This window comes from Neopsephotus bourkii, unplaced genomic scaffold, assembly GCF_033783945.1.
Source record: "Neopsephotus bourkii isolate Nb327-2 ecotype Australia unplaced genomic scaffold, CSIRO-AGI_Nbou_v1 NB_1792, whole genome shotgun sequence".
Lineage (NCBI taxonomy): Eukaryota > Metazoa > Chordata > Aves > Psittaciformes > Psittacidae > Neopsephotus > Neopsephotus bourkii.
The window spans coordinates 10,141,546-10,153,988 of record NW_026902266.1 but is presented as its reverse complement, the minus strand read 5'-3'; the positions used below and the strand labels follow the sequence as shown (position 1 = coordinate 10,153,988).

Genomic DNA, 12,443 nt, shown 5'->3' with positions numbered 1-12,443 from the left:
TTCCTGTCCCATTTATTTTTGTGGAAGGTTTAGTGAGTGGAGAAATATTGTGACTCTAAATGCCTTAAGTATTGTATTGAATGATTTCTCCAAGTGCTAAATTTTGCCTTGATTACAATAATTTACTCTAGTGGCTGTCATCTTGGCCTGCAAGATTTCACAATAGCATGTTGTCTGTGTTATCTAAATAATGCTATCTCTACTTTGACAGTCATCTTTGGTTGCATCACCTTAGTTACTGAATACAACTTAACTGCCTAATAACATACTGTTTTTCAAAATCTACCTTTTTTAGAGAGAGGGAGAAACCCCCAGAAATAAATAAAATCAAGACTTCTAGTTGTATACTGCTGTGTTGGTTTTGTGTCATTAAATTACATGGATTAGAAAAAACTAATTTAGAAGTAAAATCAATGAATCTAGCATCAGTCACATTTGAAAGGCAGTCATAAAAAGAAAGGGATAAGTGAGGATACCTTTTTCATATTTCACAATAAATTAGTTTCTCATCTGGTTGTAGAATTTAGCTTTTGAATGAGGTGATGTTTTACAGAGTTGATTTCTGAATCAAGTTGCTATGGTGTTGCTTTCATTGTTTAGTTAATTCTATGCTTGGTTGCTATGGAAATACTTATTTATGGAGCTAATGCCTAATGGTGTCAAACAGATGCTACTAGCAACTAGGAATCTTTTATAGCTGACCAATGAAAGACTCAGTCAGAAGTAGAAGCTCATTTTTGCACTTGTTTTCTCCCCATGTTGGAGCATGGAATGTGAATGGGTGATGGCAAGTAGGACAAGTTTTCTTAATAAGCATTAAAGCACAGGCTGAATCTTCTGAACAATATCATCATTGGAACTAAAACTTTCCCCTTACCTAGTTCAGGCAATCAAACAGCGATACTACATTGTGTATGGCCTCAGTGTTCACATTTCAGCTTAGGTTATAGAGTAAATATTAATTATATTTAATTTTAGAATTGATTTTTAGATTTCTTAGCTCTGAAACATAAGTATGAATATTGTCCTTAGTATAACTTTGCATAAACACAAGTAATTCTCAGATAGCTAAAATGATAAAATGTTGTATTTTATAAATTGAATTATTCTGAAAATATTAGTACACACTTATCTAGCAAGATATAGTTTAAGCTGAGCACTAAAGTAAAAAAGAAGTATCAAAGTGCTTAATTTACTTTTATAGTACTTCTACTGGTTTATAACTTGAGAAAAGTAAACCCTATAGGCTTTTATTGCATTCAAACCTTTAGAAGTTGAAAATACTAATCAGTGTGACTTTAGCCAAATGAAGCTATGGCACTCACACAAAGAAGATCCAAAAGAACTTCACCCTCCATGGCATCAACTCACTTCTGAAAGCCACATTTTTACAGGCCCTGGAAAATACTGGTTGACTGTTACAGGAAAGATAACGTTCTGTTTAGAAAAATCACTAAAAACCAAACAAAATCCCCTGAAGCTGGTTTTCACTGACTGTCTCCTTTCTCATCTGGTTTTAGTTTATCTAGTCTATAAAGTTCTCAGGAGCATTTTTTTTCCTTGCTCTGTGTAAAAGTTTTTATTGTTTGTTCTTGTTGCTGTCCGCACTATAAGGTGTATTATATTAGGGAAGGCCTTTATTACTGTTACCTTGTGTATTTTCTAAACAAATATTTCTGATGTTCCTGACAATGTGTGCTAGCCTCAAGTTTTGGTAATTCTTGGGTTGATTCAACAATCAGGGCCTTCACCTTTTCTACTCCTCTCACCTCTCCCTCCCCCTCCTCCCCAGTGAATAGATGTGTTACCAATAGTGTCAGAGAAGTTGATTCTAAAATCCTCAAGTTCGAATTGCATGACAGTGCCTCTGGAGTATATGGAAATACTGTTTTCATTGATTGAGAAAACATAAACAAAAGGTAATATCTGATGTCTATTGTCAGTTTTCCTGCATATTTCCAGCAAGTCATATGTATTTTAAAATCTCCTTAGATTTGACTAACCACCCACAGAACTGAATATAGTGTCATTCTTCAGAATAGCAACCCTCTGGAGGATTTGTTGAGCTTTAACAACTTTTAAAGCCTTTTAAAAAATTGTATTTCCAGTAATGTAAATTCCTTCTGTTGATACTCGCTGCCTGTTTTGAGTGACATGTTTCAGTTTGAACTAAACCTATCACTGCCTGACTGCGGCCAAATCAAAACATGTCACTTACACTGAAAGGATTTTCATAAGCTGGCTTGTATTCTTTTAACTGTGTTGAAATTTATTTCATAGGCTAAAAAGATTCAATTATTGTAGTTAAGCATAAACATTAACAGTTCCTGACTGTTAAACAGCAAGGCACAGTTCTGTGTTATGCATGGGGTTTGGTTTTGGTTTTCATTAATTGTTCTTCAAAATTCTTATCATAAAAAATCACGAAAGTGTGATCACTGCTCTTTGAATGGACTGGGAGACTCTAGGGTTAGAATCAGCCTGATAAGAGGACTTTTTCTCCAAACTGACTGGTAATTTGGTATATGTGCTTATGCAGAGGCGGCTATACATTTTTTTACCTTTCATCTGCAGTATTGGAGCCCACTGCAGTTTTATTTTCAGAGTACCTCCCAGATGTGCAATTGCTGTGATGTTGGCACTGAGAATGGATGCTTAAAAGCGTATGACTTGCTAAGCAGAGGTTTAAGTTGTAGCTTGAATCTTCTGTGACTCAGTTCCCTCCTAGATCAGGTGTTTCTTGTTGGAGGAGGCAAGGAAGAAAGTTATGTGCAGTGGATTACAAAATCTTAGTGTTACAGACTACAGATCTTTTTGCAACAACTTTTATGGTTGCAAAATCAAAAATTGCCAAGACTCTGCCTAAGACCTATTTTAAGGTCTCTTGGTCTATTCACATTAAAAGTAAACTTGTGTCCTTTTTACTCCAGTTGCAACATTCATGCAACTCTAGGAATACTTTGTAACTTTTGTTAATGATCCACCAGAATTAATCAAGGCTTTGACTGCCAAACTCTCAACAAAATAATGCCAAAAATGCTGCTTTTTTAGTATTCCAGATTTAACTTGTAAAGCATGAAGTTAGGCTAATGAAACTAAGCGTTAAGTAGCAAGAAACAAAGTATGGTTTCTTTACAGTTAGTTTCTGAATGGCATGGTAGAGAGTAAATTCTTCTTTAAAAGGAGAAGTTTTTGTAAAGAAGCAGAATTTACCAGATCTTAACCTTCGAAAGTGTCACACACACCCCACACATCCCCCGTCCCTCAAACCATTTCAATTCTGCTGAAATTCTGCTAAGGGATATGCAGCTGGTTTCGATTCCTTTCTCCCGAAATTGTTTCTGTGGGGGAGGCTTTCTGGATTTGAGTGCCATCTTGTGGTGTGTTGTCAGCAGCTAAGGGAAGGTAATAACTCCCGTTATTAACCTGTAAGGATTTGATTAGGATAGAGAAGTACTGAGTTGTATTTACCATGGGAAGATATTCATTGTATAGTAATCTGCATTTTTTTCCTTTGTGCTTAGTAGAAGAGATTGCTGCTTTGTGCTTAAAGTTTTCATCAGCTTATTTTGACCACTTCTGTGTGTGGCACATGGAATGAGCCCTGAACATTTTACAGCTAATATAGATTGTGGTAGCTTGCCAGCTGTGTTAATATACTACCACTGCCTTCTTTCAGGGGATATGACTTCAAATTAATGGTGATGTATAGTGAATTTAAAAACAAAACAAAACAAGAAAACCCCAAACCAAAAACTCTTGGCACCATACAAGTAAGCTTAAGTTTTGTTTATTTTAAAACTATTTTAGTTTCTTTGCTGTAAAATTGGTATCAGCAGAGACGCTTAAATATTCTGATTTAAATGACAACAGAAAGTTTTCAATCACGAATCCATCCTGTGAAATTTTTTAATTAAAATTTTATAAAATGGTGCCCTACCATTTAAAATATCAAACCATTGTTTGCATTGGAAGTAGATTTTTGCATGAGCTGTGCACAGTATTTTACCTTGTGTATACTAGGTTGATATGGGACACTAGATGCAGCAGTGGCGCTTTCTGTTAAATATTTGCTGCCTCTGCAACTTTGAACTTTTTTTTTTTTACAATAGCAGGGCTAAAGCCAAAAGAAAGTTTTGAACTTGTTTAGCCATACAGATTGTTCCCAGAATTACAACAGCGTACCTTATGTGAGCATGTGTGTGTGAACATACATGTACACAAAAGCTTAAAGAATGAATAAAGGAGATTGTATCAGTAAAAGCAGTTGCAGTTCAAAGTTTGGCAGAGAAATAGTCTGGAGTTAGCAAGAATATACATTTTATTATGTTCTTTTATACAACAAACAGGTAAAATTAGCTAACTTAACCAAGTATTTAAATGAAAAATAGAATATCAGAAGAGGGGGACCTCCTTTGTGTCCCCTAATGATAGTCTGCAAAATTGCCAGCAAACTGACATGATTTTATGGACCATCAGTTTCAAATGTGGCTGATACAAGTAACAAAACTCACATGGACATACGATCTTTGTTGCTAGTTGAGACAAAAGTCAGTAAAGCAAATTAATGCAGTCTCAGCATCCAAGCTAGGGAGAACAGAATGAAACCAAAAGATTTTCTTATGTTTGATACAGTAAATAAATGTCAGTCTGGAAATAGATACCTGAGAATAAAGAAACAAACAAACAAGAAAAAATGCCCAGATGGACAACTAATTCTAGTTTATTACAGAAGAAAAAAAAAACCCTTTGTCTTTACAATGATCATGCTAAAACCAAATAATCATGCAAAATGAGTATGGCCAGCTGGTGATCATCATCTTAATGATTGTCACTGACTGTGTAACAGTCATCTCATGCTTAAGGTTTAAAAAATATTAATTAAAACAATTATAAAAAATGGAAGTTTTAATCACTTAAAAAAAAAACCCCAAAGACTCAAATTCTTATATTATTAATTCTTGACCTGCTTGCTGTACACAATATTATGACTGTCTGACATAGCCTATCTTACTCCTAGTTTAAGCATGTACTTAATGATGGATCTCTTCACTTTTCATAGTAAGTCATAACTATTAACTTTAAACATGGTTTAATGGTATCTCTATGAAGATAGCAGAAGAGAAGAAGAGCCTATAAATTATGCCCTTGCCTGGCTACAGCTGACATGTCAGCCTGTGTTTGTTTATTGACACTTTCTGCACCTTCTGCTGGAAAGAAGGTGACAGTCTGGAACACTGTTTGGTCCATTAAGGTGCTGTTAGCCTGAAAGGAACAAAACCAAACATAGTTCTTACCTGTAAAAATAAGCAGAAAAACATACAGGACTTAAGAATATAAACTGCCAAGTGGGATATTGGCACATTATTCATGCTCTGTAGTTATGGAAAAGAGGGGGGAAAAAAGGGTTATCTTTATATTTGTTTATTTTTGAACACATGTTCTGCAAATGAGTTCATTTATCAGAGAATAATAAGAATCTGTCAAGTTAGGAAGACTGAATACTTTTGAAGCAAAACAGGCAATTGAATTTTATTTCTGGCATGTTGTTTTTATTTTTTTGTCAGTATAGAACAGAAATAAAGTTAGTGCTGTTGACGTACTTGAAGCTGATAGTATCTTCAGATTGTGTTGATGTTCTTTTGCGGGTTTGGTGGATTTTGTGAAGTTATTGAGAACATGTAGATTTGTAACCATATTCAAGCAAAACCTAACAAAACCTCCTGCAAGAAAATGCTTTTAAAATTATCAGGTTTTAATCTGGGGAACTTTTTGCCTTTTAAAATACCAAATTATGTTAATGTAATCCTTTCTGCACTGCATTTGTAAAATTGCTACTCTTTGAATGGTTCTGGAAAGAAAAAAAATTATTAAATATACTGGAGGTTTTGGGATAGATTTACTTTTATATGTTGAGGTGAATAGAAGCAGAAAAGCACTGTCACCACCTAATTTAATGAACATGTTAAATGATTTATAAACATTCCAGAAATAGTGAAATAAATAAGGCCATATAATAATTCTGTCATTAAGATGTCTCTGTTGTATGAAATTTCTTCAGACTCTTCTTTAGGACTTTTACTGGGGTAGCATTAACTGAGAAGATGGCCTAAGGTTATATATGGAGAGAAGTGTTTTCTGCTGCATCACATAATCCAGATGTATTCCATTGTTGTTTTACAGCATTACCGTATCCCCAATTAATCATCTTTTTTTTTTTTTTCACTTTGCAGATGATACTTTGGGATTGGGATTTGAAGCAATGGTACAAGCCCTATTACCAGGTCAGTATATGATTGAGTATAGAGTTCATTGTAAATTGTCACGTTTCAATTTTTTTCTGTTGATGTTTCATTTACCTAAGTTGGCCTAGTACATTCTAGCTCTGTGTAAGAGAGGCTTGATATTTACCAGTTCTGACCAAGTTGTCGGGGGTCTTCTTTCTGTGGTGTATATGAGAACAGTCTCAAACCTAAGGTGAGAGTGGATTTTTTGAAATATCCAATAGCATAAAGTTAGGGAGTGATTTCCCAGCAATGTCACCAAGTGCAGGTTTGTCAGATTCTCACATTTTTTCTTGATTGTTTGTTTCTCCCCCTCTCTCTTGAACCTTCTCTCTAATCAGCTAGTGCTGTTCAAGTTCAGAGAATTATACCAAATAAAAACTAATCACTTTTTTTACAGAATTGTTAGGATTTGTTTCATTAGAATTAGGGTTAATGAAAGTAATGAAGCTGTGGAAATTGCACCTCTGTAAGAGGTCTATGACAGTTAGGACACCAAAATTACTTTTGATATTATTAAAAGAGATAGGAATACTAAGCTTAATTTTGAAAGAAAGTAACGAAAATGTAAATAAAAAAAAACTGGCACCAAATCTTTATCTTAAATGGAGAAACTGAAAGCTAACATTGCATTCTGAAATATTTTATTATTGTGAGGGCAAACCCCACAAAAATGGTGTGTAAACATGTGTATAGGTATATATTTTCTTCAAAAGAAAAGTACATTGCATTATTTTTTTAACTTATATTTTACTTTTGCAATGGATAAGATGCTTATTTAAATCTTAGAATACTGTGAAATGTTTTGAGATGTTAATAGTTTGCAACATTTCCATCTATTCTAGAATGCTGGCAGTGGAAATGGAGTTGATCTTTCAGTACTAAATGAGGCTCGGAGCATGCTAACAGACCTCCTGACTGACCCATCCCTTCCACCACAAGTGATTTCTTCCCTTCGAAGCGTTAATAGCTTAATTGGTGCTTTCTCAGGCACATGCAGGCCAAAGGCTAGTCCATTCACACCATTTCCTGGTTTCTTTCCCTACCCTGAAATAGAGGATCCTGCTGAAAAAGATCAAAAGCTGCTCAAGGTCAAATGACTTTAATTCCCATTCATGTCTGTGTTGCAATTAAAAAAAAAAAAAAAAAAAAAGAAGGAAAATTAATCTGGAAAGAATTGTATAGATAGTAACTTCTTTACTGAGTAGCTGTGAACTTTGTTTGAGGTCAAAAGAGAGCAGCTGTGAAAATATATCGAGTGGAATGTAGATAGGTACCAAAATGCAAATTTAAGGGGTTGATGGATAGACAGGTAAAAGCACTGGCCTACACGCTGATGCACGATTCCTCAAAATAAACAGAGGATTAAAAAAAGCTAAAAACAAAAATAAAATGAAGTTGTTATATTCTCATGATATGGCACAAACAGGGCTCTCCTTGATTCCTCCACATTCTTGATCAAGCAATTACTGTCAGTGTGGCTTTTTCATTGGCCTTTTTTGTCCAAATAAATTTATTTTTGTGAGCATCAAACTAGCCATCAGACAGAAGCAAATCAGCTATGTAAAAGGAGAAATAACTCTTCTTTCTGTGCAGCACATCCCATTATGGGACTGGTGTGTAAATCTACTGTCACTTCTCCGTGAGTCAAAGCAAGTATGTAGTTACCATATGACATCTTAAAGAATGTGGTGGAAAAATATTCAACTATAGGAACTTAGCTGCAGTGTACCTGCACTAGAATTACTTGCTAGAGTAACCCAGTATCGACAGCATGAAACTGTTTGGAGGGTGGTCTGGGAGCTCCCTGCCCTGTAGTTGCTTCCATTTCCAGACAGTGGGCAGCTTGTCCCAAACTGGCTTGCTATTTTGGAGCCAGATAACTGCTTTGAGCCAGATTCATCCTGTGAAATACCTGTTGAGAACCAGTGTCACAACAAAGGCTTTTAGGGAAAAGCTCAATGTCCACAGATCATTCTGTGGCAGATCCCGTAGGATTATTGCAGCATGAAATTACTTAGAATTTCACATGGATATTTGCAGAGATCAGTTAGGTAGGGATCATAATCATTCAGCATGTTTTTCTTTACTGCTAAAGATGGGTATACCAATCTGAAAAATATCATTTATGTGAATGTGAAAATCTAACTATTTAAATTAATTCTATCCATCTAGTCAGAATTGTTTAAAATTAAAAATATTCATTGCTGAATACTGGTTATAAAGATTATGTGAGATTGAAAGATTACATTTTTTTTTCACAGCTATTCTCTTTTCCTCCTTCCTGAAGGAAACTCTAAGTCTGGGGGGTTTGTTTATTTTATATTAGTCTACCAGATGGATAAAATCACGCTTGTCACTGTCATTCATTGAATGTTTTTGATGTAGGTTTAGGGGTAAACTCCAGATTATGATACACCACGGAAAGTATTTTTCAAAATGGAACTCCTCAGACTGTATTGAAAGTTTCTCAGTCTCTTTTTGCCTGACTTGGAATAGAAAAAGTCTCCATATTTCAAAGAAGTTGTTTCTTTGCTGAGGTTCATATGTACACGGTCTTTTCTCTTCTCTGACTGGCTTCCAAAGTGAATTCAGTTATGGTTTGGGTTTTTTTTTTTGTTTTTTACTTCTGATTATAAAGAGGGAAAAAAAAAAAAGAAAAAGAAAAAAAAGGCAAAGAAAAGAAAGAAACTGAAGTAATAACTGGTAGTCTGATAGTAACTCTTTGCTTCAAATTTCTTGGTAAGCATAAACTGCCCTGTTGGTGCTATTCACTGATCTATTTAAATTCCTAAAAAGAAAAAGGAAATCTTGATTGCATGAAAAATTATCTCAGAACTCCTCTGCAACAGAAAGACTTTTCACTTCCATCATGACAGAACTGTCACCAGATTTTCTAGTGTATCACAGTATACTTTCCAGATTGGTGGATTTCTGGTGTTATCAACAGACATGATGTTAACAGTTTTAATATTTCAGGCAAATAAAAGTTGTCTAGGCAAGCACTTGAGTATCCACACCCTTTGTCTCCTGGCCTTGCTATTGCTGGTAACCGAAATTGTTTTCATAATAACTTCAATTTCTGGCACAGTTTAGATTTTGTTTCCAGAGGAATTTTTCCTCTTTGTATAGTGATTACCAGTGACTTTGCTAGCACATAGCAATCTAGAGTTCCTTAGTCCTTTGCTACCCATGTTTTGTTTATTCTCTGCTTCTTTATCTAGTAGGGGGGTTTTGTCATATCCTCTCTGTTCCCTCATTCTTGTAGTAGCCAGGAAGAAGATAAAATAAATACAAGTGTTGGGGCCTTCTTTCCATACTGTGTTAATGAGTGCACTTGTTTCAGGGAGTGAACATTTCTCCTCCAATGTTGGGGATTTACAACTATTGCAGAGAGCATGCAGGTGAGGTTGATATGCTCTGCTGAAGTTCATTCTAGCCTTAAAGCTCCACCACTATACGATAGCAGACAGAACAGGCTCCTCCAGTCCTCTTTCTGGTAGGGCTGGTTAAGGACCGCTGCATGTTTCTGTGGGTGGTATGGTGGTCTTATTTTGCCTGTCCACTTCCACCTTCCTGGGTGTGACTACAGCTTTGCAGCAAAGCAGAGGTACATCCCATATCAAGGACCCAAAGCAGTCTCATTTTTCAGGCTAAGAGACTGTACTCTTTTGTGTCAACACTTTCATTTTTTTATATTATTTTTTTTTTAAATATGTGAGAGCTTTGTGAGTTAAGTGTGATTTTTGACCATCAGAAGAAGCTTAAAATTGCGAAGTCATTTCTTGCCAGACTTTTGAAATGGTAGTATCCTTGGGTCAGTTGTCCCTACAGACAACGCTGCAGACCTTACCTGAAACTGCAAATATTGCTCTGGATTTTTGTTTTAAGTTTTTTTTTTTTTTTTTTCCTTTCCCCCTGGCGTCCTTTTTACTCACATCTATGCCATGCAGAAGAATTCTCCTGCACACACCCCCCTCCCTCCGCTGAGTGCCAAATCTAGGAATGTATTAGCAAATGGATTGTGGATTGAATGCAGTTAGAGATAATTTTTTTTTTCTTTTTTTTTTTTTTTTTTTGGTTATAGATTTGTTTAAAATGCAACATCTGTGCAAGGAGTGCAGGTATGCCAGAGCTGACTTTGCAGTTTCAGTTCAGTGATCCTATCCTTTCGATTAGTTAGGTTCTACCAGTTGTTACTTAAACATGGATATACTTTTCTGAGGGTATTTCAGTAAGGCAGAGCTAGTAAGTCCTGAGTTATTTCCATACAGGACTGTTTGAGTGCATTGTCCTGCTTTGCAGAGGGCTTTGTGTTCAAGTACAATGATGACTCCCAGTGCCTGGGCTGCAGTGTGCCTAAACCAACATAGTGTTCAGGCTGGGAGTGGAGAAGTGCCTGGGAAGGTTTCTGAGTGGTGTGGGGCTGGTATGGAGGCAGAGAGGGAGCCTTGGTGGACTAGAACTGATCCTGTGCATTGTGCATCGCCCTTTCCAGAAGCTCCACAATATTTACACCATCAATATTTAATATCTCAGTTATCAAAATCTCAGGCTATCTTGAGAGCTGACTATATAGTCATGTGATTGTGATATGTAAAAAAGAAATCCATAATCCTACTGCAACAATCTCTAGAAGGTCTCCATTTTTAAAAACTCTGAAGAGTAATTGTTGGACCACATGCAATTCAGATTACAAGTGTCTTTGCATATTTTAATTTGGAGAAAGAAAAAAACAGATACGAGAAATAATTATTCCTAGTAAGCAAAATACTTTGCATCTATTCTATTTTCTTGAGCAATGAGTAAGTGTAAGATACCGTACTTATTGTTTCAGTATAAAAAATTTCAATAAATAGTCTTCACAAACCATAAATAAAATTTTATGTCTGCTTTTAATTACATAGATTTTAATCATGGTTAAATTATTCAACAGGGATTAAATAGCAGAAATAGCCTGCCAACACCACAGCTGAGACGAACTTCAGGAGTTTCTGGTATCCCACCTATGGAATCAGCATCTAGATGGGAACGGAGTAACAGCAAGAGATCTCATCAGGAATATAACACATTAAGGTAAGCATTTAACCATATTTTAAGGGCAATAATAAATGCAGCCTTTCTGAAATGTTCATGTCTGCAAGGTTGGAACATGGTAGCAGAAATGTTTAGTGTAAAATCTTACGAATCAAGTCTCCAAATTCTGCCAGAACAAAGTGGAAAAATGTTTCAACTTAATAATATGCCATACTTTGTAACTCTGATTTCAAGTAGAAATTGGGTCGTTCTGAGGTTGAATGGCATGCCTATCAGTTTTAGTAGGAAAAAAAAAAAAAAGGTTGCAAACCAGACTTGTTTAGTTTCTAAACCTTTATGGACTTCTTTTTCTTTTTACTTAAAATTTTATCTCTTTCCAACTTTCACATGCCGCAAAATTTCTTTCCTTTATAACATATTCTTAGTTTAAAAAATATTTTCTTTTTAGTTTCTTTTTAATTAAAAAAAGATGACATAACTTTCTCTCATTTAGTAGCCACTGTTGTGTGTATTGCAACATTTATTATTCCTATGGTCATCAATCAAGCGGTAAAATAGATTAAGAAAATCATCTCTTCTCTACTTGTTAAGTCAGTATGGTGCAAATAGTCTTTTTTTCCAGAATGACGATTACATGTTAAATTAGGATTACAATAATAGTACATTTTTTCTTTTTTGTTTAATGTGGCTTGTGAGTGAAATGTCACATATTTAGTTTTATTTAAATGTCTAAATGTGTATGGTTTTGCTTAATATCAACTAAGAAAAGTCCAACAGCTGTTTGAAATTGTGTTGTAGCTTAAATACATTAAAATGTGTGTGGGTTTGCTGCCTTTTTTATTTTTTTTAATACACTTGGTATTTCTTAAGATTTTAATGGTTTTACATAGGTCATAAGGGCATTCTTTAAAAGAAAATATGTATTATGCTGATAACTGATACTTACTTGCAGTAGATAAAAGTTTATAAACACACATCCTAGAATTTATTATGTCAGTATTTTGTTTAATTTTGAAGTGAACCATTTAAATAATTTGGCCCTTGCCAATAGCTTTTTCCTCTTGGTAAAATATGCTGTTCAAGTTTTAACATGGCAAAACTTAATTTTGTGTGTAAAATATA

At 35.0% G+C, this 12,443-nt stretch overlaps 1 protein-coding gene across 2 annotated transcripts in view; it reads left to right on the top strand.

Moving 5' to 3' along the window:
* PDE3B (phosphodiesterase 3B) overlaps nt 1-12,443 on the top strand; it is a 96,226-nt gene that overhangs the window by 65,399 nt on the left and 18,384 nt on the right. Inside the window, exons 2-4 of one of the 2 annotated variants that reach the window (XM_061380481.1) lie at nt 6,234-6,284; nt 7,130-7,375; nt 11,221-11,360. In XM_061380481.1, the coding sequence (XP_061236465.1) occupies nt 6,234-6,284; nt 7,130-7,375; nt 11,221-11,360 (437 nt within the window). The remainder of the gene's footprint in view (nt 1-6,233; nt 6,285-7,129; nt 7,376-11,220; nt 11,361-12,443) is intronic. The other variant, XM_061380482.1, reaches the window with a different exon arrangement.